Source organism: Camelus dromedarius, chromosome 17 (assembly GCF_036321535.1).
Source record: "Camelus dromedarius isolate mCamDro1 chromosome 17, mCamDro1.pat, whole genome shotgun sequence".
Classification (NCBI taxonomy): domain Eukaryota; kingdom Metazoa; phylum Chordata; class Mammalia; order Artiodactyla; family Camelidae; genus Camelus; species Camelus dromedarius.
Genome location: NC_087452.1, coordinates 36,059,440 through 36,081,472, shown reverse-complemented (window position 1 = coordinate 36,081,472; position 22,033 = coordinate 36,059,440). Strand labels below are relative to the sequence as shown.

General features: G+C 43.5%; 1 protein-coding gene across 3 annotated transcripts; it reads left to right on the top strand.

Annotated features, from left to right (window-relative positions):
* Positions 1-19,331: 19,331 nt before the first annotated feature.
* Positions 19,332-21,245, top strand: CCRL2 (C-C motif chemokine receptor like 2). 3 transcript variants are annotated; one of them, XM_010997098.3, is made up of 2 exons: positions 19,332-19,631; positions 20,132-21,245. In XM_010997098.3, exons 1-2 carry the CDS (start codon positions 19,578-19,580, stop codon positions 21,191-21,193), a joined length of 1,116 nt encoding a protein of 371 aa, XP_010995400.1. In that variant the 5' UTR covers positions 19,332-19,577; the 3' UTR covers positions 21,194-21,245. The 3 variants fall into 3 exon arrangements, with proteins under 3 accessions (XP_010995400.1, XP_010995387.2, XP_064352686.1); XM_010997085.3 differs by lacking the exon at positions 19,332-19,631 and adding an exon at positions 19,668-19,765; XM_064496616.1 differs by lacking the exon at positions 19,332-19,631 and adding an exon at positions 19,777-19,924.
* Positions 21,246-22,033: the final 788 nt, after the last annotated feature.

Genomic DNA, 22,033 nt, shown 5'->3' with positions numbered 1-22,033 from the left:
TGCTTCTGTTGGTAAAAAAAACTTCTCCCCCAACTGTTTCCTTGTCCCTCCAGTGAACCGCATCTTTAACCATGTCCAGTAAGGCATTACCCCTGAAGAACTGAATAGCTGTGAGGACCCCTGTCAACGCTGGGTAAGGCAGTGATAATTCTGCAGAGAAATCAACATTTTTAAAATAGCAATAGATCACATTTAGTCTAAAATTCCTCTACTTATGTTTATTTCCACTAGCTACTATTCTTCAAATATCCCTTTAAGAAAATTATGTTTTTCTAACATAGTCAAATCAGGGCTCTTGATTGATTGGTTAACTCACTCCTTCAGGGTACAAAGGAGGGCCTGGTAGATGAAAAAGCAGGTGTTTAAAAATCAGGCTGATTTGAGTTCTAGCCTTAAGGCTGTGGGAGCTTGGGGAAGGGACTTAAAGACTCTGGGTCTCAGATTCCTTTCCTGTAATTTGGGGTACCAGTGAATTATGCTGGGATATAGTGTCTAGACCAGCACTGTCCAGTAGGATTTTCTGTAATGATGGAAATGCTCTGTATCTGCATTGTGTAGTACAGTGGCCACCAGAATAGTGCACAATGTGACTAATATGACTGTGGAACTAGGCTTATAATTTTATTTAATTTTAATCAATTTAATTTTAATATGGCTATTGATTATATTAATGAACAATTCAAGTCTGATATACAACAGATACGCCATAAATGAGTGTAACTTGGACTCTAGCATCAGGGATTCCTATGTTTAAATTCCTAGGCAAGTTACTTAATGTTTTTAAGCCTCTGTTGCCTCATCTGTAATACGGGGTAATAATAATACCTCATAGATTTGTCCAGAGGATTAAATGAGAAATTGCATGTTAAGGGCTAAATGCAGTACCTGGCACGGAGAAAGAAGGTCTTGTAACTGTTAGCTCCTTTCCTAATAATGACTGATTGCTCTTTGGATTACACCCCCGCTCCTTCAAAGAATGCTCTTCAACATGGCGGGCTACCCAGCTCACTTTCTGCAGGGGCATGGAAGCATTTCCACGTGAGGGCTCTTTGGGTGTGAAATCAAACATTATGGATTTAAAGAGATAGATGGACGGGGCCTCCCAACTTTATGGTTGTGTTCAATCCATTTGACTTAAGGAGTTCCTTTGGAAAGCCTATCATGGGAATTAACCTGATACCGTAATTCTCGTTGGATGCAGACTCTATAGCTCAAAGCAAAACGGGAGATTGGTGGGGGCGGGGGTGGCAGGCCAACTCCCTTCTCCTGCGTCTAGGATTCTGACAGAAGCTTACACACAAGGAGAAACAAAGTAGGAATTAATTTATTAAGGACTAGGTAAGTACTGAATATTCAATGAGCTCTGGCAAAGTCCCATGCGCAGACATGGCTTAGGCAGGAAAGGAATGGAGTTTCTCACTACCGCCCTCAATCTAGATCTAGGATCCTCACCCTCAGGTGTGCCTGTGAAAAGGGGAGCAATCAAGAGACCCCCAGCACACTCTCCTCTCATGGGAGCTGGAACAGGGCTGTGAGAGGGATAGTAAGTGTCCCCGTCAGCCCTCCTCCAAGAGGAAGAGAGGACTTGGGCAGAAGCTCTGCCTTCCCTGGAGCTGAGCAGAAACCTAGGGAGAGGGAAAGTGAAGGAGGTCTCCCTAGTACTGTTCTGTTGTGCACTAACCAACTGCAGCTCAACATTCATTCAACAAACACTTGTGGAGGGGCTACTATGTGCAACACACCAACCATGCCACAAAAGAGAGTCTCTGTCCTCATGAGATTCACTGTTTAGACAGAAAGGCGGGCAAATAAACAAAGTGACCCAGTGTATGAGGAGTGCATTGTGAACAAGGTACAGGGAGGAGGCTCTGAGGGTCGGAGGAAGGTGAGCTCTCCCAGCCCAAGCACAGGCACCTAGGGAAGGGAGCCTGCAGGAGGCCATGGGTACTCGAGTAAGGGCTGCTGGAAAGTTCCTTAGGGAGAGCATGGGGGAGAGAACAATCATGCAGGTGTGCAGAGGGACAGAGAGCAAGGCACAGGCCAGCGGCCTCAAGAGGCACAGTGAAGATGAAACAGGAACGATGGATGGATGGATAGATAGATGATAAACAGGTAAGTAGATAGACTGTGTGATTGTGGGTAAGGGAGGGCATTCCTCCTGAGGGAGGTCAGGAGTGGTGGCCAGTACGGGGGAGGGCAGGACCAGAAAGTGTTCCCTCCAGCTTCCCCTGGGCAAACACTCTGCCCTCCCTTTGAGCACAAGCAAAGCACAAGGTGATAGGGAGCAGGGAGTTTCCCCAACATTGTACTCAAGTGCACTAGCTATATATGGTTCTACATTCTCCATTTACTCATTAATTCAACCTTTATTGAGTGCCTACTGTGTGCAATGTCTATGTTTGGCTGTCAGGTGTGGATTCTATCCTGCCGGCCACCGGGAACTCCTGGCACCGTTAAGACACCATCAGCTTTGCTTTTCAGAAAAAGTCTTCTGTCGCAGGACAAAAGGAGAGACTCTGGGAAGAAGAAGGTGTCACAAATGGGGGGGGGGGGGGAGGGAAGAGAAGCCAAGGATCACGCAGGCCCCAGGGAATGAGGTTCTGATGCAAGCAGAGTCATTTACAGGTACCTGCTCTCTGCTTTCAGTGCCAGAGTTTTATCATGACCATTTTATAAGCAGAGCCTGTCCACCACCTTCTGCTTGTATCTATGCCTCCTTTAATAGATTACACTGAACAGAATGTATTTATTCCTTACTGTCCAGAGTCACCACCCTGAGGGCAGGTTGTGGAGGGGTGGGGAGAGGCCTGCACCTGCAAACAAGGCCCCAGGCTCTTTGAATATTTGGATATGGTTTTGTAACTTCCCTGTCTCCCCTCTTGCTCTCAGTCTGCAGGTACTTAAGTGTATAATTAAAAAGTCTCCTTCTTGCTTCTGTCTCCAGCTCCCCAGTTTCCTATCCTGGAGGCAATGAAGTTACCAGATTCTTATCATTCAGGAGATATTTCCTGCATATGTAAGCAAATTCACACCTGCATCCTTCTCCCCTTCTTTTACTTAAATGCTAGTCTAATATACCACACCTTGGTTCTTTTAACTTTATGATCTTGGGCAACTTACTTAAGCTCTCTGTGCCTCACTTTCTCCATCTGCAAAATGGGGATAATAATACCAACTCCACAGATTGTTCCAAGGGGTAAATGAATTGACATATTAACTGGCATATGGCAATATGTAACAAATATTAACTGTCCCATGACAGCCACTCAGGAAATTTCAGCTATTCTTGTTATTGTTGTTGGCCATGCAGAGAGACTTTATTTGTATGTAAGTGAACTTAGTAACTTTTCCTTTGGTTTCTGGGTTTGGTGTCTTGTTTAGAAAAGCCTACCCCATTCTGAGATTGCAAAAATCTCCCATGTTTTTCTTCTAAAGCTTTTATGGTTTCATTTTTTATAATTTTTACTGTTCTCTCTGAAATTTATCTTGGAGTATGGAGCAAAGAAGAAATCCAGAATGTTTTTTTTTCCCAGATGCTATACAATCAGCCCAAGAACATTTGTTGAACAATTTTCCTACTAACTTAAAAATGCCTTCTCTCCAATATCTTAAATTCCCCACAATGTTTGGCTTTACATCTCTATTTGCAGTTAAATAATTGGAACTTGGCTACCATTTAACATGTTTCTCTGTGCGCTGTGTTTTCTTTGAACTGGTCGTTAGGCTTTGTTGGCTGCAGGTGTGATCCCTTGAGGGGCCCCCTTCTGGGTGAGTCCTTCCACCGCTCCACACAGGGGGCGTACTGTCACCATTACAGTGACGTGAATGTTGGTCAGTGGGCTCAGGGGCAGTCAGATCAGTCAGAGTCCCCCGACAGCCTTTGATGGTCTTTCAAGGGCATTACAGTGGACACAAATTAGAGAGGCCACCTGCTCACCCCAAAGTCAAGGCGTGTGCTACCCCAGGTGAGCATCAGATGCCTACTCTCAGAGATGATGACTGTGACTGGGCCCCAGAGTGGCGGGCAGTGTCCTGGAGAGAGGACTCAACACAGAACTGCCCTAGGTCACATTTTTCACAAAATCAGATGCTCCGTGATTCCATCTCTCCTGAGATCAATCCCAAGAATCTGCAAGCATTTCTCTTTATTGCTGGGTGAGCCTGAGTCAGTGTCTGCTGTTTATACCTAGGGTGCCTTTACGGATACAGCTGTAAAAGTCTCTACTTCTCGCACACATGCATCAAGGAGTATTTCTCCACACTACTTTCCAGCTGCTCCCTCTTTTTCCAGTTGAATGAACAAGTTTTCATACACGGAGGCATAGATGTTTGTTTACCAGCTATTGTGGACTGCATGTTTATAAACCCCATTAAAAATGTTGCAAGTCTAACCCCCAATGTGATGGTATTGGGAGGTAATTAGGTCATGAGGGTGGAGCCCTCATGAAGGAGATTATTGTCCTTACAAAACACATGAAAGCTTGCACTTTCTCCGCTCTTCCCCTGTGAGGATACAATGCGAAGGTGGCCGTCTACAAACTAGGAAGCAGGCTTTCACCAGACACCAGATCTGCTAGCACCTTGATCTTGGACTTCCCAACCTCCAGCAGTGCAAGAAATAAGTGCTTGTTGTTTAACCCACCTAGTCTATGGCGACTTGCTGTAGCCACCCAAGCTGACCAAGATGCCAGGCATTTCTGCTACAAGGTATTTCTCTGTCCTTTTGCAAACTGCTTTTTTAAGGGATCTTGTATTAATTACAAAAGAATATCACTTCTGGAAAGTGAGCCCTTTTGCCCCCCTCATAGTGCTGTCCCTCACCCCAGTTTTCCTCCTCTATCAAAACCCCCCTCTCATCTTTCATCCAGCATACATACAGTGAACAACAGATGACAGTAGAAAGTGTCACTGATTCAGAGGATGTGCATTTGCAGTTAATCACTTATTTACCCAATATTTACTGAAAGGCTAGTGTGGCGCCAATGTCACAAAGAGGCCTGAGTTCCTATGTCCAAGGGATGATTCACAAGCCTAGAGCCAGGAGCCAGAGAGATAGGCAATCACAGCACCAAGTAAGGCACACTTCAGCACCAAGGAGGCCTCCTAGCTGGGTGCTGGGCTGTTAGAATTGTCAGTGGTGATGTCTCAGTGAAAGCCTGAGAACCGGGGAGGGCCTCTGTAGTCTCAGGGTTAAATCAGGCCCCATACTCAGAAGCACAAACGAAACAATTTTATAACCAAACCTACTTTTCCTCATTCTGAGCTGCATTTGTTTCAACCCAAAGTTCCATTTCATGCCTCCTAGCATGTTCAATCCAACCCCATGATTTTTTCAGCCAAATTCAAGATACATATGATGCATTTTCTGGTTAATGCTCCCTTGCTCCAAAATTTTTTCTCTTTCCTCCCCAGTCCCATGGTTGATTCCTCTAGTGTAGTGGAGCTCATCCAGGGGATGGCTTTCCTCTGGGGCCATCCAGCAACAACTGCAGACATTCAGGTTGTCACAACTTGTGAAGAGGGCAAGGATGCTGCTCACCATCCTACAACACACAGGACAATCCCCCCCTAACAAAACTGAGTCCACTCCAGCTGTCAGCAATGCTGGGGTTGAGAACCCTCCTCCAGCATCAGCAAGGAGGACCCTGAGGCCTGTGGTGAACTGGATCAGGCCCCACAAACTGCTGCAGCTGACTCCAGACTCGTGGAATATTCTGGATGCTTTGCATGGCTACAGGAGACTCAGACTGTCCACGGGCACCCATTCTTGTCACTCCACCACTTTCACGGCCTTCCCACACCTGGTGATGCAGGACACAACCATAGTGAGTCCCACCAGAGATGCTCCCAGCCTCCCCCATGGCGTAAGCAGACCTGGTGAGTGTGTGTCCCCTGCACCACTCCCTCCCTTTGGCCAGGGATCCTTAGAACACAGCATTTCCAGGTATCTTTCTCAGTGATCCAGTTTGTGTGCATATTAGGGAGGGGTCTTACACGAGAAGAAATTACAAGGGAAAGTGTATATATGTAAGATGAACAGAGGAAGTGGAAATAGTGTATGAGAAAACATAAAGGCATGGAGAGGAAGTGGCTTCAGGGAATGGATGGTGAGTAGTTTCAGGAGAGTGGAAAGTGAGAAAGGAGTGGAAAGAAATGAGACTGGAGGTTGGTGAGCAGAGGACAAATGAGGACGGGCCTTGCACACTCTGCTAAGGAGTGTGGGCCAGTTACGGAGGAGGAGGCTTTGAAGCCAGGGAGTGAACACACGCTTTGGATACTGATTGGCCCTGGCAATTCGTGGATGTGCTGAAGGAAAACAAGAAGGGAATCAGGGACTCTGGGCGGAGGTCTGGGCAGTGCTCCTTCTGGGACACAAAGGAGGCCTCCACCAAGGTAAAGAACTCTGTGTGGAGAGAAATCAATAATTTAAAAGATACAAGGGAGAAGTACTCATCAGGATTTGGATTTAGGGAGTGAGTGAGTAGCAGAGATCAAGGCTTGGGCCCCAGTTCAGAGGAATGCAGAGATGTGGGATGTGGAATGATGGGCTCAGTTTCTAGTAGAAATCATGGAGGACATCCAGGTGGCAGTGTCAAGAGAAACTAGATATGCTGGCCTTAAACCCAGCAGAATAAATGGAAGGAGATCTACATCTGGGGTCACAGGAAGTGAACAGCATGGGGGTGGACAAATGGCTCAAGACAAAACCCAGAGGAACACAGGCAGCCAAGGAGCCCCAGAGGAGGAGAAGGTATGTGGGACAAGGCAGAGCCAACTGGAGAGGAGAGAGCTCTGGGAGGAAGAGGAAGTGTCAGCGATGTTTCATGCTGCCAAGCAAGATAAGAGTGGAAAAAAAACGTCTCCTGACCCTGTGATGCAACCAGAAAAACAAGGTAACTTAATAGCTCCTGCCCTGTCTCTTCCTGGGCCCACTCACAGCAAAGGAGCACAGAATCATATTCCTTCCTTCCCTTAGAAAAGCATGACTTTTGTCCCTAAGTTCTGGGCTCTCCAAAGGGGACAGGGTCAGACTTTGTGGTCTGAAAGTCCTGGTTTACTAGGAGAGGGAGACATCCTTTCCAATGACCCTGTCCAGAGGGGAGGCTGAATCCTTTGAGACAGGAAGGGATGGGTTGGTGGACTCTGATGCAGAGATAGGAGCTCAAATCAAGACCTTGGATGCCCCCGGGCCTCGAAGGCAATGACTGTGGAGCTTCTGAGGAGCCTCAAGGGCCATCCCTTGGGGTGCACTGGGCAGGGAGAGAGGGCAGCCTACTGTCTCCAACAAGTGGGGCTACAAGGGCCTTGGCCCTCAGAAGGGCCCCAAGCTACCACCCAGGCTGAGGACCAGGGCAAATCCCACCCTGCAAAGTTAAAATCTGTCACAATTTAATTTTTTTAAAGGAAATATTTTTAAAGTGAGATGCTACTTAGTCTTTTATCTCTGTTCATAAGAAAAAAATTCTTATCAAATCAAGACACAGTTAGTGTCAAACCAATGACAGTCCAACACAACCAACCCTACAAAAGCTAGAAGGTGGCCAATGAGGTGGGAAAGCAGAAGGGGGAGAAGGGAAAGCTGGAGGGTGGGGCTGGGAGGGATGTGCCACTTCCTCTTCACTCCCTGATGACAACAGTGAGTACGGTTACTCGTGGTCAAGCAAGTCAGTGGGCAGTGTGGCCTCACGTTGCACATGACTCTTCCTTCCGTACACAGTACACATGAATTTTATGGTCTTACAACATGGTGGTTTTAGAAATTTCAGTTTCCATTTCTTGTCATTCAGGGTAAATGAAATTTACAGGAAACCAGAAGCCTCAGCCTGTGCAGTAGGTAGCTTTTCCAGATGTCCACTTCAGTTTTGGGGATGGGGTTGCTGCACCCCTCGCTGGGAACCACCCTCAGCCACTGGGATCTGCCTTCCCAGGGGGTATCTGAGGCCAACGACTGGCTGCTGTGGGACTGAAGAAGCCAGGCCCCTTCTTTCACAGTGTGATGGAGATCAAGGACCACCTTGGCACTGGAGCTCCTCATAGGATCAGTTGAGGCTTCGGCTGTACCCATACGTGGTGGATTCTCCCTCTGCCTTGGTCCTGCCTTGATCACTCCCTTATATAAAAGCGTATCTCTTGGAAGCTGCCCCAACAAGACCTTTGCATGCAACTCTGCTGCTAACAGCCCTGGATTCCCAGGAATGCAACCTAAGATAGTCTGGTTCTCAGTTTCAACTTTCTCTTCCACAGAAAATCAAAGATGCCAATGAGTAATAAAATGCCTCCACCTTGAATTCTGTTACTTTCCCTTCCCTTGCTCCATCTCTGAGATACAAGTAGATGGTCCCTCTAGCTGGGCCAGGTGCCCCCTGCTGACAGCTCCCACAGCTCCTGTGTGCTCCCCTAGAACAGCACATGACTCCCTAAATAATAACCAGGTATGTACCTGACCATCTGCCTCCAGAAAGTCAATGCCATGAGTGCAGAGAAGGGGTCTACTTTTCTCACTATTTTCTCCAGGGACCTGGCAAAGTTCCTGGCACTTGGGAAATGTGTCCCACAGGGTCCTGGCAGGAAACAAATGGCACACGCAAGTACAGCCACTGAGGAAAGTTTGGTGAAAGAAAGGAGGACTCTTCACAAAGATTTAGACAAGGTATAGGGAAACCACAGTAGGTAGTGCAGTACCTGATGCTGGTGAGAGCAGGCTGCCATTCCCACTGCTAAGAACAGAGGGTGCAGGGCGAGAGGGGTGGTGGGGGCTGCTGTCTGACAAGAGATGCTTGTAGGTCAAGGGACACATCAGCCCCACCAGGAAGGCAACCCCTGAAACCCCACCAGGAAGGAGCCAGTAGCTAAATCCCTTGACCTCACTCTCCAATCTTCTGCCCAAAACTCTCCACTGGCCAAACCCAACTACAACTCAAAGGACAGAGGAGTCTGCTCTTACAAGATAAAGCTCCCTGGACAGCAATCAGTGTATAAGAGAGTAGAGAGTGGATACAGGAGAGCAAAAGGAAGACTTATAAGACAGTAGACACTAAATGCCTGGGAAATGAATAAATGAATGACATTTTCAACAAATATTCATTGAGACACTACTCAATGGATATTTATCATTTTGATCACTGTCTCATGTAAACAAATCAAAGACCACACACATAAAAAGGTCACTAAGTGTAACTCCAACCTGGGGGCAGACAGCAAGACTATGTGAGATGGGGACCTGGAACTGAGAGATCCTGACATAAAGCTCACACTTGGGAAAAGGCGGACTAGAAGAAATTTGCTCAGAGGCAGAGGACAATAAGGAAGCTTATCCATTTTTGCCAAGGCTCTAAGTGGTAGGGGGTAAATCTCCTCTGAGAATCCAAAACCTGTGCCTCATGAAAATCTGAGGTTCAATTTCATAACACCCTCAAGATGGGAGACCCTCAGAACCAGTCCAGGAGAGCTCATCTCAAGCCATTGATGGTCCCAGTGCTCCTAGCTGAAAAAAAACGCAAAACTCCCCCAGAAGGAAGTGCTCCCATTTTAGGCCCCAAGAAAGCTGCTGCAGATAAAATAATTCCCATAAATACGATCTCACACTGAGGATACAGAGCACACAAGGAAATGGATCACCATGCATGACAGCCAGCAGGCCTAACAAACTATAGGATTAGAACCATGAAAGAGTGTATTAAATCATGATTTGACTAAAAGTAGCCTCATGAGCAATCAAAATCCTAGAAGAGTAACAAAATATTATTATAAGAACCCACTCAACGTATCAAGGGTGTATTCCACTCTTGCGGAATTTGTCTTACTGCTCTAACTCAGCACATTATTTTTGAATATGGAAAATCCTAAAAACCTTCCTGGAATATGGGGGCTTTTACTCAGCAGGTGTTTTTCCTTTCTTTTCCTAGAGCTATGTATACTTATCTTCTGAGTCCATTTGTCTTCCCGTTGAAGAGTATTAGGATACTTCTCAGGACTTACCGATTTTCCTTCTTTCTACAGTACTGTATCCGTAGGATTACATATAGGTACTAAAATGCACCATATTTTCAAAGTTTGGGTACAAGATTGTACCCTAATTGTTGTTCAGTTGCTACTGGCAAATTTTTAGAATTTTCGTTGAAACTATTTTTTAGTCATTTTATAAGGTACTGGAGGAGAGCTCCACAGAGCTTCACTCTGCCATCTTTACTAGAAAGTTCCATACTAATGTTTTTAACATTCTATAAGGGTTTCAAAAACATGAAGCACTACTTCAACTTAGGCAGCCCTAGATATAGTGGTGTTTGTGTTTTGTTGACTTCAGAGTTTTGTTCATGGTGGTATTTATAGTTGGACAGTAGGGAGATACTGGACACTTCCTATTTATGGGCACATGATGCATTAGCTGCCCTAACTTAGCAGAGTAGTTGATTACACTTTACCACAGGTTGCTGGAGTGGAATGGTGGAGACAGAAACCAGGCTCGAGGGGACTGAGTAGGGAGTAAACAATGTGAAGTAGCTGAACAACTAATGAAGGCTGCCTGGGGACGGGAAGAGTAAGTAGAGCAATGTGTGAGGTTAAGGGTGGGTTTATAGTCTTTATTTAAGAGAGAGATCTGAGTGTTTTTAAGTTCTGGAGAATCCAAAAGAGAAAGAGGTTAGAGCTATAGGAAAATGTGGGAACAACTGATGGAGGTTAGAAAGAATGAGATCCAGAGTGCAGAGGGGGAATTTAACTTTTGATATAAGAGAAACAACTCTGTCCATGGAAAGAGGAAAGGATGAAGACTTTGAAGCTGGGAACCAGAGAGTTGAGAGAGTTCTGAGCAAAGCAGAAGGTGAGGTCATAAATGTAGGTAATGGGAGTGGAAGTTTGAAGAGACTGGAAGAGCTTTAAATAGTTTGAAGTAGCCCATGGAAAACAAGAGAAAGTGACAATCTGGGACATTCAGAAGAATAACAAGGGAAACTAGAAAAATCTCTGGAAGCTAGTTGAGATTGGAGACCATAAATTAGTGATGGATCTTGTCTTCATGGCTAAGTGGTTTTAACCCAGCTATTCTCAGGAACACAAGCTAAAAGAAAGAATGGAGGGGACAAGTAGACTGATAGATCTAGTAAGACAGGGCTTCAAGGGAGGTCAGGATATTGACCAGAAAATGATTACATAATAGACTACTGGATCGCAGCTAGACAAGGAGGGATGTGACCATAGGATGGGCTGAGAGGCAGAGGCTAGGGGGCTTGATGAAGAACAACAGTTAAACAAGGAGTGAATGGAGTGAGAGCAACCAAAGGAGTGAAAGTTGTGATAAGAAAGAGTTTGGTGGTGGATCAATGCTAACAAACCTGAAATTTGACGTTAGTGGAGTGAAAGTGAAGACCAGTGAAACTGAGTTAATGAGCTGAAAGACCGGGGCCCTGCACGGGGTCAACATGGGCAATTAAGTCACCAGGATGATGAAGAACACTGGGGTGAAGAGAAGCTCCTTATCCACGTACATGTCTTAAATAAAAGAAGGGGGGAATCAGGCAGTCAGTGGCAATGATTAAGAAGAGTAGAGGGTAGTGGCTGGAGACCAAACTAATCTCTTATATACCAACCTGTTGGAGTAATGGTCAGCAAGTGACAGTGGGGTTAAGGACGTCACCTCCTGACCCCCAAGTGTGAGGCAGGTATGAGAGGGAAGGAATATCCTCAGGGGACAATAGATGGTAGAATGTTCTGGGAATAAGTCAAGGATGTCAAGAGGATTGTCTACAGTGGAATTCAGATTGCAGAGGACACAGAGGAAAAACAAGGGAGAAAAGGGGACATTAGGAAGTGAGGTGAGGGCAGAGGAAGCACAAAGGAGAATGGCAATGAGAAATAGAAGGTATCTGACCTGAGGAGTTGACTAAAGCTGGCTGGGATGGGGTCATGGTGACAGTAAGTGGTCTTATGTGTTCCAAAAAGATTGATCCCAGCAGACCACAGGTAGGTATGGCAGGTAAGAAGGTAAGAGAGGGATTAAGAGCCTGCAAAATGTATCATTCTCTAGTAAGCAAAGGACTAAAGACTCTCTAAAGACTGACATCTCTCTTCCAAGGCAGTGTTAGCCCAAGTCCTTCAAGATACAGTTGCCAAGATGGGATGTAGCATTAAGGAAATGTGTTAGAGTAACCATCTCTGAGAGATATGGCAAAGGGAGGCAGCAGAAGCTAGGAAAGCTGCCAGATTACAATGCAGGTCTGACCCCCAAGTGAAGGAGAGAAGGAGGAAGGAAGGTTGGGTGGAAACAGCAGCCAAAGTCGCTCATCAGAGGAGTCCATTTCCCAGGAAAGGGCCTGTCACAGGGTACCTAATAGGGCCATTGGCTGGGAGCAGCCCCTGGCAAGCATGGGCTCAGTGCAGATGTAAGGATGTAATTCAGACTGAGAAAGCTGGGACCCACAGTTGATTATTCTCATTCCCATGGTGGCCACACAATACAGCAATATTCGTACGTCTAAGGCAACATTTCTCAAAATATGTACTGCAGAGCCCTTGGCCCGTAAGTATCTGTATAAGAATTTAAAAGGGGATCCCATGATCAAATTTTGGGAAATGCTGCATCCTTTCTCTAGGATCATAATGCTTATCAGCATTTGAAGAGCTCCAAGAAGTCCTATTGTAAAGAACCTTGCTTTAAGTTTTCAGTCCACCTATTTTTCAAATCCACTTGAGCAAAGTCCCCACACACACTTTTTAAATACTTTTTAGCATGATGCAGAATAAACTGAACATGCATTGAGAAAGGCTTTTTTTTAGGATACAGTTAACAATTTTTCTTCCAGTAAGTATATGTAACATCTATATTTCACAGTTGATCATCAGTATGTTTTTTGGAAGTATCATCTCCCCCTGGCTGCCCTCCCAGGTAGGCCAGGCACTAAGAAGAGTAAGCACTTAGGTGAAGTCTCAGGCTTAGCTAGTATGTGGGAGAAAACATGGGGACAGGATGATAGATTCTCAGAATCCCTAAAATTACAACATGTAGGTATCTGTCTCTCCAATCTACTGCTCATTACCAAACAACTAACCCAAAGGAAAATGGATATTTTCTAAAAGTAGGTTTTACACATTTTCCATTACAAAGCAGTGCTATTTAAAAATGATAATAGCTACTATTTGGGAATATCACTATCATACATGTTTTCTGTACTTACCAAATTTTCTGTAATGTAATATTTACTAATAAAAATTAAATAGATAAATAGATAATCTGAGAGCACTGATACTTGATGAAGCCATTTTAAGGAGATAGATTAAATTATTGTAATTCTAAAATTTTGAATATCTATTTCTCAATATCAAGTTAGAGCTCTGAAAATGTCATCAGGCTAGCAATCATCATCCTAGTACCCTCCCAACCCTTTACCGAACTAAATTTAATGTTGTATCTATCAATCAGCAACCAGTCAAGAGACAAGAATCATACCAGTAATCTGAACAAAGAACATTTACTATAAAGAATTATTAACCAGTGAAAGGAGATTAACTGTCTAAAGGAGCAGGAAATAGGAACAGCAGGTGCAGGGAGCAGTCTCTAGGCTGAGGCAGAGCATCCAAGAAAGAACACACTTGGAAGATGCCTTCTTTCCCAAGGCTGACATTCACACCTTGTTGGAGAGGGTGACTACAACCCACTGAATTGTCAGGAAGTTTGCCAAGGTCCTGCCATGTGGGGCTTGTGAGCAGGAAACTGCCTGCAGGAGTACCAGCAAGACTCAAAGGAGGGTAGGCACCACTGGGTCTCCACACAGCACTGTCAGGTCATCCCAAGGAGCAAAAACAAACCAACCAACGAACAACAAAATCCAGGAATCAAAATGAGAAGCCCCTGCCTCTTCCTGTGACTCTCAGTGCCTCCTACACCAAAGCTGGCAAAGAAGAAATGTTTACAGGGTTCAGCTCTAGGATTACATAGCAAGGCAAAGAAGGATGGGTCAGAAGTGAAAGGCAAAAAATTACTAACAGGTGCACTGCATCCTTTGCTTTTTTTTTCATTGAGGGCCAATGTAATATGAAGAGTATTTCTGCATCTCCTGTGAAGTTATTGCACCTTCCTGATATAAGAATTTAGTAACAAGAAAAAATGAGATAATGAGTATTAATTATTGGGCCTAATCATTTGCTGTTTCATTTTCTCAGAGCTCCTCTTGTCAGCGGGGCTTTCTCTGACCATCCTATGTAAAATGTGAACCCCCGAACCACCCTTGCCCCTCCCAGTCTCCTTCCCTGTTTTGCTTTTCTCCAGAGAACTTCTCTCCTTCTACCCCACAATTTACTTACTTAGTTTTGTTTGTAGAATGTAAGCTCCATGAAGGTTAGGATGTTTCCCTAAGTTGTTCATTGCCTGTAACAGTGCTGGGCAGTGCTGGGCACACTACAAACGTTTGTTGAGTAAATGAATTGAATAAATGTGATTTACATGTATGGAGAAATGAGAGTTGTAACACATGACAGTTTCTTGGACTGAAACTGGGATTAAACCTAAATAGACATTTTTCCAAAGAAGACATAAAAATGGCCCACATGCACATGGAAAGATGCTCAATGTTGTTAATCATCAGAGAAACGCAAACCAAAACCACAGTGAGATATCACCTCACAACTGACAGAATGGCTGTCATCAAACAGACCACAAACAACAAATGGTGGTGAGGATGTGGAGAAAAGGGAACCTTCATACACTGTTGGTGGGAATGAAAATTGGTGCAGTCATAATTGAAAACAGTATGAAGATTCCTAAAAAAAAAAAAAACACTACCATATGACCCCAAAGTTCCATTCCAGGGTATATATCAGAAAAAAATGAAACCACTAATTCAAAAAGATAAAAGCACCCCAGTGTTGGCAGCAGCATTATTTACAATAGCCAAAATATGGAAGCAACCTAAGTATTCACCAACAGATGAATGGATAAAGATGTGGTGTACATATATAATAGAATACTATTTAGCCATAAAAAAGAATGAAATTTTGCCATTTGTAACAACATGGATGGACCTAGAGGGTATTATGCTTAGTGAAATAAGTCAGACAGAGAAAGACAAATACTGTATGTTATCACTTATATGTGGAATCTAAAAAATAAATTCCTGAATATAACAAAAAAGAAACAGACTCACAGATACAAGGAACAAACTAGTGGTTACCAGTGGGGAGAGGGAAAGGTGGAAGGGGCAAGACAAGGGTAGAGGATTAAAAGATACAAACTATTATGTATAATTTAAATAAGCAACAAGGATATATTCTGCAGCACAGGGAAACATAGCCAGTATTGTGTAGTATCTTTAAATGGAGTATAATTTATAAAAATATTGTATAACTATGTTGTATGCCTGAAACTAATAAAGTATTGTAAATCAACTATACTTCAATTTTAAAAAACTGGGATTGAATTATAGTGATAAAGATGAACTCACATCCTCAAAGGTTTGTGAGCCACATGCCAAAGCCACAGAATGTGGTGAAGTTTCAACAATAATGACAACCCTCTTACAGGTCCAGATAGTAGAATGGTAAATAGACTTTCCTCTTGCCTCACCTTCAGACTTCTAAAGCATTGCTTCCTACCAATTTAGAAGTTTCAAGAATACCATGGCCCTGGAGATCTAATACACAGTACAATGATTATAGACAACAAAACTGTATTATGAACATTAAACTTGCTAAGAGAATAGACCTTAATTGTTCCCACCACTAGAAAAACTGATCACTGTGTTAGCTAATACTACAATGACAATCCTACAATATAAATTTATTAAATCAATACATATACACCTTAAACTCACACAATGTTACTTGTGTAATCATATTTCAATTTTCTAAAAATAAAATAAAATACCTAGGAACAAACCTACCCAAGAAGGCAAAAGCCCTGTACCCCGAAAACTGTAAACATTGATGAAGGAAATTGAAGATGATATAAACAAATGGAAAGATATTCCATGTTCTTGGATTGGAAGAATCAATATTATTAAAATGTCCATACTGCCCAAGGCAATGTACAGATTCAACGCAGTCCCTATCAAATTACTGACATTCTTCACAGAACTGGAAGAAAAAAATGTTAAAATTTGTACGGAAACACAAAAGACCCCAAATAGCCAAAGCAATCTTGAAAAAGAAGAACGGAGCTGGGAGAATCATGCTCCCTGACTTCAGGCTATACTACAGAGCTACAGTAATCAAAACAGTATGGTACTGGCACAAAAAACAGACACATAGCTCCATGGAACAGGACAGAAAGTCCAGAAATAAACCCATGCACTTAGAGTCAATTAATCTATGACAAAGGAGGCAAGAATATACAATGGAGAGAAGACAGTCTCTTCAATAAGTGGTGCTGGGAAAACTGGACAGCTACCTATAAAAGACTGAAATTAGAACATTCTCTAACACATATACAAAAATAAACTCAAAATGGATTAAAGACTTAAATGTAAGACCAGATACTATAAAACTCCTAGAGGAAAACAAAGGTAGAACACTCTCGGACATAAATCACAGCAATATATTTTTTGAACCAGCTCCTGGAATAATGGAAATAAAAGCCAAAATAAACAAATGGGACCTAATTAAACTTTAAAGCTTTTGCACAGCTATGGGTACCATCAACAAAACAAAAAGACAACCTACAGAATAAGAGAAAATATTTGCAAATGATGCGACCAAAAAGGGACTAATTTCCAAAATATACAAACAGCTCATACACCTTAATATCAAAAAAACAAGCAGTCTAATCCAAAAACGGGCAGAAGACCTAAATAAGCAATTCTCCAATGAAGACATACAAATGGCCAATAGGCACGTGAAAAAATGCTCAGCATCACTAATTGTCAGAGAAAATGCAGTACAAAACTACCATGAGATATCACCTAACACCAACCAGAATGGCCATCATTAAAAACTCTACAAAAGATAGATGATGGAGAAAGTGTGGAGAAAAGGGAATCCTCCTGTACTGTTGGTGGGAATGTAGATTAGGGCAGCCACTATGGAGGACAGTATAGAGGTTCCTTAAAAAACTAAAAATAGACTTACCATGTGATCTAGCAATCCCACTCCTGGGCATATACTTGGAGAAAATAAAACTCAAAAAGACATATGCACAATGTTCATAACAGCACTATTTACAATAGCCAAGACATGGAAACAACCCAAATGTCTATCAACAGGTGACTGTATAAAGTAGATGTGGTATATATATACAATGGAATATTATTCGGCCATAAAAAGAATAAAATAATGTCATTTGCAGCAACATGGATGGACCTGGAGATCATCAGTCTAAGTGAAGTGGACCAGAAAGAGAAAGAAAAATGCCATATGATATCACTTATATGTGGAATCTAAAAACAAAAAAGAAGGACACAAATGAACTACTTATTATGTATAACTTAGAAGACTGATTTCCTGAATATGTGTAAGCATATTTGACTGTCCTTTATGATTGGATTACCATATTCTGCTGATCCTTATTTTATAGTTGACTTTATTCCTTTGATAACTATGCAAGTTTAAAAAGCTAAGCTTTAAACTGTTCTTACAAACAATGATCAGTACATATGATCAGTACAAATGATCAGTACATGTAAACTAAAAAAAAGTAAGTGCAGTATATTGTCTATACGTATTTACATGCAATATATTGTATATTTGCAGTCAAACTGTAACAATTCTACCTAATAAAACTGAAAAATGGAAAAGAAAAAAAAAGCAACCCCATGGTCTGGATGTGGATAATCAGAATGCTGGGAATCAAGCCAAAATAAAATAATTCTGAAAGTGAAAGCCATACTAACATCAGGAAGTTACGGTGATCCTGAATTTATCAAACAGTGTTTTTCTTTGGGAAACTTCAAATTTCACATATTCTGTGACACAGATGAGGCGTCTGCCTGCTACAACTTTCCTCTCCTTAACCATATAATGTGCAGCATGTATGTTCATCTGGTTTCCCAAATTTCAGAGTTTGACTTGACCCTCATTCCTTTGCCTAGGACTGATTAGTAAGCATCAGGCAATAAAGCACCACGAGCCACCATGACTTACTCAGCCAAGGTTCTAGGGGGACTGGTGTGGCTCCAAATAGCTCAGCTGCAAGGAGGTAGAGCCTCAGGAGGAAGGACCACTGCTGGTTCCAGGGATGTAGCCACACCAGTGGGCAGAGTTTCTCAGGGCACAGTGACCCTCATTCACTCACAGAAGCCATACTGGAGGGTGGTGGGGGAAGATTTGCTGGGAAACATTCACAGCCCAGGTTCCCACCAGCACCAACTCCTCCCAACCTCACCATATGGGGGAATGTCATGAGTTTCCCTTTGAGTTAAACTCAATGCTCCATCACATATTTGTTCGGGCCTTTTTGATGTTTATTTTTCCTTTGCCTTAATAGTTTCCTCAGTTCTATTTCTATTTTAATAGGTCCACATTCTGTACTGACTACCACCTCAAATACAGCTTTAGCATTAACAGACGTCAATTTCTAAGACTGTTCCCCAAATGAGTTCCATCACAGGTACAAAGAGTTGATCCAGGAGAAGTTCATACAGATTTTCCAGTTATTTCAAGTTCTTTTTCTCAGTTCATCTTTCCTCCAAACCACCCTCGTCTCCTTCCTCCTCTCCATGCTCTCCTCCTACCACCTCAAATCTGGACTCTCAGCTTCCTTTCTCTCTGGCCTCAAACTTTGCCCCACCTCAGCCTGGCTGGGGGTTGAACTTGTTCCCCTTACATTCTCTGCACCACAACTTGGTGGCATCTCCGTGTCCTTACCATGGAATTTTCCTGTGCCGGGTCCTCCTTCCCCAAGCAGGTTCAGCTCCTAACATCTTGCTTAACTCCTTGGTTCCCATCAATTTCCCCCAGGCTCACAGGTACCGAGGCCCCATCTCTGCACGCCCCTCCTTTCCCAACTGACAACATTCGGTAGCTTCCACTGTCCCAAAACCCTCCCTTGGGGCCCCATCCCTCAAGCAAAGCACATAATCTCTCTCAAAAGTGACAATAAAAACCTAAGCAGTGGTTCTCACTGCAAGTTCTTGAAGCCCCATATGCTAATGCTGATGAAATGCTACAAGCGAACATCAAGCCCCCTGGCCCTGGATACACAGTCACCAGGTGACCCTTTTCTCCTCTACTGCTAGCCATTACCTACTCAGAGTTACATGTCAGAAGCACTTTCCTGTCCCTCCCTCAGTATCACTGAGAAGCAGCAATAACTTAGTTCCCTTATCTGGGGCAGCCAGCAGGACAACCACAGGGAAATCAAAGGCGGGGTACAGGGCTGGCGGCACGGGTTGGGGGGAGGGGGTGGGGGTGGAGGAAGCAGGAGAAGCAGGAGAAAACAACTTCCCGGTTTCTTTTAGCAGCTTAAGAAATTCCCTGGGGGTCTGGGGGAGCTTTCAAGTTGCTTTATTTTGGTTAGTCCCCGAGACCTGTGACTGGTGGGGCAGAGCCACGAGGCGGATAAACAGCGGTTTATCTTGCCCTTATGGGTCAGGGACCGGCTGTTTAGAAGGAAGCCAGCCTTTCAACTGGCCCAGGCCATTCCCACAGCAACTCGGATGGTAGGTCGGGGGGCTGTGTCCTTCCCTCCTCACCAGAAACTCAGTCAAGTGGTAAGTATTGATGTATTTAACCAATTATGTCCATGCTGATGCTTAGGGTGGTTTCGCTTTTGCAAGCACTTATTTATATCCTTCGAGAGAAGAACTCAGACCTCTCCGCCTGTCACAGGAAGTTGTTACAGCGGGTGAGCAAACTTTTCAAACGCATAGAAATTGTGGCTGACATCAATTTTGTGAAACTAAGCCCCAGTACTTAGTTCTCTTTAATTGTGTATTTTCTCACATGGCTTTCTTACATAGGCAAGTCTTGTTTCTACTAAGAGAATGACATTCTATGAAGAAGGGTAATACTTACTTTTGTCTCCCTGCAGTAGCTCACATACTACTAAGCCCCTCAGTGCTTAATGAATGGATGAACTATAGTGGCTGCTCTCCGCTTATGTTTATTTTCAACCTTCTAAGTTGTAGGCCTGCTTTGGATAAAATTAAACACCAGAAAAGGTTGAGTATGGCTGCATAAATAATAAAAATAATCTTTCATTTGTCCACAGGGCAACAGCCTGAAGATGGCTAATTACACGTCAGCACCAGAGGATGAGTATGATGTCCTCATCGAAGACAATCTGACTAACAACGAAATAGAACCATGCACCTCATATGACCCCAAGATTCTCTTGGCCCAGCTGGTGCCTCACCTCTACACCACGTTGTTCATGGTTGGCCTTCTGGACAATATCTTGGCTGTGCTTATCCTGGTAAAATATAAAGGACTGAAGTATGTCGAAAATATCTATTTCCTCAACTTGGCAATTGCTAACTTGTGTTTCGTGCTCACCTTGCCATTCTGGGCTTACACAGCCTCACATGGTGGGGTTCTTGGAAACCCCCTGTGTAAAACTCTCGTGGTATTCTATTCCATAGGCCTGTACAGTGAGGCATTTTTCAATGCCCTTCTGACTGTACAAACCTACTGTAAGTTTTTCGATGTGAGGTTTTTCTCTGCCTCCAGGACGGTGGCTGGCAGCACCATCACAATGGCTTGGGTCGTAGCCGTTTTGGTCACTTTGCCTGAACTTGTGTTTTACAAACCTCAGCTGGAAAGCCAGGAATACAAGTGCTTCCTTAGCAGACCTCACTTCCTTCCAGCTGATGAGACATTCTGGAAGCATTTTCTAACCTTAAAGATGAATATTTTGGGATTTCTCTTGCCACTGTTTGTTTTTGTAGTTTGCTACATGCGAATGAGGAAAACACCAAGGTTCAGGGAAGCAAGGCATGACATTTTCAAGCTTGTTTTCACCATAATGGTTGTTTTCCTTCTGATGTGGGGCCCCTACAATATTGCGCTTTTCCTGTCTGCTTTCAACGAACACTTCTCCTTGCATGACTGTAACAGCAGCTATAACCTGGACAAAAGCGTTCAAATCACGAAAATCATCGCCACCATCCACTGCTGTGTCAACCCTCTCCTCTACGTGTTTCTCGACAATGCCTTTAGGGAACACCTCCGCCGCCACCTTTGCTGTCTGTGTGATGACACTGCACCTCAACCCACTGAGGAATATGCCCAAGACACATCAAGGGGAGAACATCACCTTTCCACTAACATGTAAACTAGCTCCCGTCCTTTGGGTGAGATAAATAAACATCAATTTTTGTCTCGTTGCATTGTTCTGTGTGATATTTTTTGCACATCTGTACATGAAATAGGAAGATTTTAGGATTCAGAAGAAAAGGGGGAGGTGAACAAACATTTATCAAGCTCTGAATTTGTCTCAGGCACTGTGCTAGGTTCTTGACAAATGTGACCTGCTCCACGTCCCAGTGCTTATTCATGATGTAGATAGAATTAATCTCATTTCTCTGGGGAGGAAAACAGAGGCTCAGAATTTGTCTAAGATCACACAGCTAGAGAGTGGCTGGGCTGAGACACAAACCCGAGTGCCAGTCACTCCAGAGTGTATGCTTTGTCCAGCATGCCAAACTTCAAAATTTGGGCAAAAGACAACACACGAAACAAATATGTTCTTTTAAAACCAGCTGGACCACATTCCAAATTAGAAGCCACTCATTCACACTGAAGTAATTTACCAGGCACATTTTCTTTCAGGTAATTGAAAGAGCTGGCTAGCTGGAGGCTATGGATAAAAAGAGGAAAAGAGACTCGTCCTGCGAAAAGTTCTCTGGGTTTTCTTGGCTACTTGCCTCACCTCTGCGGCCCCCAGATACCCTCAACCTGTGAGCTTCCCAAGGTTTCTAGTACTTCGTCTTCCTATTTAACAATAGTAAATGTAAGATTATGTCTAGAAATGTTCAACACAATGCATGTTTTGTCCTTTTCAGTGTAATACACACCACAGGCCTCAGTGGCCTGAGCCTACAAAATGTCACAATAAACATTTGCCTGAGACATCCAGTGGCCATTTTCAGTTACATATTCCAAGGAGAGTTGA

Coding starts and splice junctions, on each gene's coding strand:
- CCRL2 (XM_010997085.3), top strand. CDS start 19,670: ATGCTTAGGGTGGTTTCGCTTTTGCAAGCACTTATTTATATCCTTCGA. Junction 19,766..20,131: donor ACAGGAAGTTGTTACAGCGG/GTGAGCAAACTT, acceptor ATTTGTCCACAG/GGCAACAGCCTGAAGATGGC.